The sequence below is a fragment of the Zingiber officinale genome, chromosome 1A (assembly GCF_018446385.1).
Source record: "Zingiber officinale cultivar Zhangliang chromosome 1A, Zo_v1.1, whole genome shotgun sequence".
Classification (NCBI taxonomy): Eukaryota; Viridiplantae; Streptophyta; class Magnoliopsida; order Zingiberales; family Zingiberaceae; genus Zingiber; species Zingiber officinale.
The window spans coordinates 108,471,456-108,476,474 of NC_055987.1; the positions used below are offsets into that span (position 1 = coordinate 108,471,456).

A 5,019-nucleotide genomic window follows, 5' to 3' on the forward strand; every position below is an offset into this window, starting at 1 on the left:
ATCTAAATCTTGATTAATACAAACCGTTGGATCTAGGTAAGGAGTAGAAAACCTGAACCCTTCTCCCAACTTCTATCTTCCGATCGTTTTTGATCCCGAACCTTCTCCCAACTCCTCATCTCATCGCAACCTTCTCCATCCAACTCCTCTCCGCGAACACCCTCTCCTTCCAACTCCTCCTCTCACGTCCTCTCCAGCAAACCCCTCTCCGGCGAACTCCTCTCCGCGAAGCTCCTCTCCTTTGAATTTCTTCACGCAAATGCCCTAATCACGGTCGTGGGGAGAAGAAGCAAGGATTCTTCTCGGTGCTAAGGGAGGAGGTTGCAAGGGGGCTTTCTCCATCACGGTCGAGGTTGCGAATGCGACGACAGGATTATGGCGAGGGTCAGCGCGGTTGAGTGGTTGAGGGGCGGAAGCGGCAGATGCTGCTGTTCCTTCAAGCGGATCACCTTTGTGATTTGCTGTGTTAATCTGGTTGCCGCGCTCCTCGTGATTCATTCGTTCTACACTTCCTTCTTCTTCTGCCCTTCGTCTGGGCTCAACCGAAATTATCTCGCCGGTACAAAGATCAACCTTTTCTTGTTGCGGTATACATATGTTGACTTTTTTCCGGTAATTTTAAAAATAAAATTGAATCTTTTTTGTTGTTGCAGATCAGACAAAGAAAATGGAAGAATCGATCCGGATACGAAGAGAAATGGGGCCTTTGGCTCTCGTTAATGCGGTAAGCTCGCAGGCTTGATTTCTGTTCTTTAACACACGGTTTGGGATTGAGGATTTAACTGGTGGAACTTCCCGTTTCATTGGACTTGAGTAGGCGAGGATGCTCAGAATGAAGTTATCCAAAGAAGAGAAAAAGGGGTGTATTCAGTTGTCACAACTGGTGATGCATAAGTTGGCCAGCGAGATTCTGCAGATGCTGCAAGGTGTCGACAATACTAACGTGACGGAACAATAGGGTTGGTTATCCTTTTCATGTTTATTTGAGCTTATTGATCAGTTATTTTCATGAATTTGTTCACCAAGTTGGATCATACGTTCATGCATAGATAGCTTGATCGTTTGGACTTTGGTGAGCTAAGGTCACAGGATTAGAAAATGATATCTTTAAGAAGGACTTCGATCGGGTCAAAGTTCATAACTCATCCTAAATTTCAATCTAAGTTACATTGTTTATCCTTAATGATAATCTGCTGAAACAGTGGTTATCCACCGCTGGAACATTGAAACTGCAGCAGTAAGGTTTTTGAAGAAATGACAAGAACAGTGGAACCCAGCTGGTTTAATGACTAACTTGTTCTTTTCTTCCTCAACGAACCATTAGTTCTGTTGAGTGAACCATCTAAGTTCAACCTTGTAGTCTTAATTGAGAGATTATCCAAATCATCCAACTTCTCTAATATATCATCAAGATTTACTCGTAAATATATCCTGTTTTGGAATTTTGTTTTTAGAAAAGAGAAAAAAATAACGTTAGCTCTAAATCAACTTAGTTTCTGCAATTCTGAAGAAAACGGCGTTGGTCCACAGAATGGGGCGCAATATGGGGCTCCGTTCGTTGAGGAGGAATGGGAAGAACAAGAGATTGCTAATGGAGTGGTCCTGATGCCCGATGCTGAGGATGATGATGATGCTGTTGACGCTCATGATCAGGAATACTTGGAATTCAATGATCTTCTTCAGGTAACATCTCGGTTGTCTTCTTAACCATGGTTGAAATAAAAAGGAAAAAAATTCTTGAAATGTTACCATGTGCATGAATGCTGCTAAAACAAAAAAGAAAGATGTTGAAACATGTGTCTGTTTGAATATCTTTATAGTTCTTCAGTTCGCAATTTTGGGATAAAAAGATTGACATGGTATGGACATATTCAATTATCACCAAGAATCATGGAATTGGACAAGTTGAATCGATTAGAATTAAAGGTGGAAGAGGTAGAGTCAGACCAATGAAAATTCAAGTTAATATAATAAAAACGTCTAATTGATTTGAATGTTACAAGTTGTCTTGCATAGAGCTCAATTTATGGGAAAGATCTATGCGCTGACCCAAAATAGTTGTGAATTAGACTATCTACATGTTGAAAGCTAACACAACATAGTATTGGTTTTGACCAAACAAGAAGATCGAGGGAGTAAAATATAATGTGCCTTCATTATTAAATTGCATGATCACTGTTAAGATAATCAGGTTAGCAGAGAAATGCTTATTCATTTTTATGCAACCGATTATCTTCTGCCTGCTAATTATATTTCCTCCTCTATTGAAGATTATTAAATTGACAGTGAAAATGCATATGCATGCATCTGGCCATTATATGCCTATATTAATTTTCATAACTTCCCAATATAATTCAACATTCTTTTGGTTTGTGTTTCTTGTAGAAACTATATTTATTCATTCTCGGCATTTTGTGGCAATGTAAGAGCATGTCATATTCATAAAGGATATTATTTACTTGGTCGTCTCCATTTCAAATATGTTTTAACACAAACTAATCTACTAGAGAATTTTTAGATATACTGGTGATTATTAATCATTTTACTGTAGTTTTTTCTATTCAATTTATTTATACATTGGAAAATATGACATAAGTTCAATATTCCCATCGTACATGGATTTAACTGCATTTATGATCTCATTTTGATATTGTCACAGAATTGTGCATGCACACACTCAAGATCAGATTCTATAGTTTCTCTACAAATGACATAAGGGCTTATACTCTAGCTTAATTCATTCACAACAAAGAGAAGGATTCTGATGTGAATGTCTGCAATTTTCTTTATGTTTTAAACTTTGCTTTCGTTATCAAGGAACAGAAGTTATTTGTGAATTGAAGATATTCCCAATTTGTCATGTGTCTTGATCTCTGTCATTTCAATTTTGCAGGATCAAATAGTAAGTTGGATTTTTTATGTTCAATTTCTTTTATAAACTTAAACCAGTCCTGAGAGAGTTACCTGAAATGAAAATGAAATTCCTTATATTCTGAAGATTGAAAAGGGCTACTATGGCAATTCTGAAGGTTGTGAGTATTTAATAGTATCTAGGTGGTAATAATATCATATTTCACATGATTTACTACGGTTATTTTAATCGTAGTAATGCAACTTGTCTGACGAAATGCTAATCGTGTTGACTTTTACATTCTCCGATTCCTCAAGTAAAATTCCTATTTGTAGGATTTGATAATAAAAATACATGACGCATTTCCTTCCATAATTTGATAAATTCATCCTATTTTTCAGCTTATATTTTCCTTGTTAAACATAGCTTTCTAGCATTTGTTTTTTAACTTGTTGTGGCAGGAGACTTCTTCAGCACAGTACATCCTCCAGCAGTATATAGCTGCATCAGGAGGTTTCAAGCTTCTCAGTTCCATTAGGAATATATATTCAATGGGGAAGGTGAGGATGGTGGCTATTGAGTTTGAGACGGCAACCAGGATCACCGAAAACAGGAACCCAACAAGGGATGCTGAGTCTGGTGGATTTGTGCTTTTTTTTTGTTTTAAATTTGAATGTCACTAACTACTTTGAAACAGAAATATTCAGTCTTTGTGTATAGTTGAATTCTCCTGTAAATACTAATACTTTGTAGTTGAATTCTATTGTTTGGTACGAGTTTGAAATCATTAGCTGAGCTAATTAATGCTATTTTATATGTCAAATTCGAATTTGGACATGGTAAAAGAAAATTAATAGTTTTGTAAATATGAAAAAATGATTTTGTAAATAGATTTTTAATTTTTTTAAAAAAGACAACGCTTTTAAAGCGTTGCACAAGTATTGTCTTTGCCAAAAACAACAACGCTTTTAAAGCGTTATAATAATGATGTTTTTGCAAAAAATACACAACGCTTTTAAAGCGTTGTCTTTGCTACAAACGACAACGCTTTAAAAGCATTGTCGTTGAGCAGACTCAACAGTGCCTTTAACAACGCTTTTTCAGGCACAAAGACAACGCTTTAAAAGCGTTGTCTATTAGTTTTTTTCTTGTAGTGCAATCAGATGATTTGCTCTCTATGGGTTACACGGATTCTGACTTCCAATCAGATAAGGACAATAGTAAGTCTACCTCATGTTATGTGTTTACTTTAGGAGGTGGAGTCATAGCATGGAGGAATGTTAAGCAGAAATGCGTTTCAGACTCCACCATGGAAGCTGAGTATGCGACAGTCTCTGAGGCAGCCAAAGAAGCTATATGGCTCAGGAACTTCCTAATGGACTTATGTGTGATTCTTGGTTTGCCCAAAATCATCACAATTTATTGTGATAATAGCGGTGCAGTTGTAAACTCGAAGGAACCACGAGCCCATAAGGCAAGTAAACATATAGAGTGCAAGTACCACCTAATACGAGACTGTTAGCTAAAGCCCTAGAGCCAATCATTTGATGATTGTATTTTGGATTTGTTGTATCATATTCTATATAAATAAAGGCATTTAGTTTTTGGTTATTATACTTACTTGTATTGGTGCCAAATAAACTAAGTATAATAACGTCCTTGAGTAGAATGTTCTTACCTATATCAATCGATTGGTTGAATCGATAGTGAGATGATATAGGGAACACTACTCTTAATCATTCCTAGTCAAGTATTAACATTCAGAGACAATGTTAATGCAATAAGACTAGCATGTAGGTCAACTCGATGACTTGATCTCACAAGTCATGGATATAGAGATATCAAGTTGACACATGGGTATACATTGGAGAATGTATACTGAATGACCCGCCATGAGAAAGTATCATGGATCGTTATATGAGTGTCATATACTTTCTCATGTGGCTATTAGTATGACTATTAGTCCTTAGACCTGAAGTCACCATGGATCCCTACATAAGGAGTTATGTACTTTAGTTTCGTCAAACGTCACCTGTAACTGGGTGGACTATAAAGGCGATTACTGGGTATGTAACGAATTATGCAGAGGGATGTGAGTGATGTAGATGGGATCTATCCCTCCTATATGATGGGAGCGACATCGATATTCTTGATAGAGTGAGACCACG

At 36.9% G+C, this 5,019-nt stretch overlaps 1 protein-coding gene across 1 annotated transcript; it reads left to right on the forward strand.

Annotated features, from left to right (window-relative positions):
* Positions 1-255: 255 nt before the first annotated feature.
* On the forward strand, positions 256-965 carry LOC122008870. The gene is made up of 3 exons (XM_042564768.1): positions 256-559; positions 654-724; positions 818-965. The coding sequence occupies exons 1-3, from the start codon at positions 376-378 to the stop codon at positions 956-958; spliced, it is 396 nt and encodes a 131-aa protein (XP_042420702.1). The 5' UTR covers positions 256-375; the 3' UTR covers positions 959-965.
* Positions 966-5,019: the final 4,054 nt, after the last annotated feature.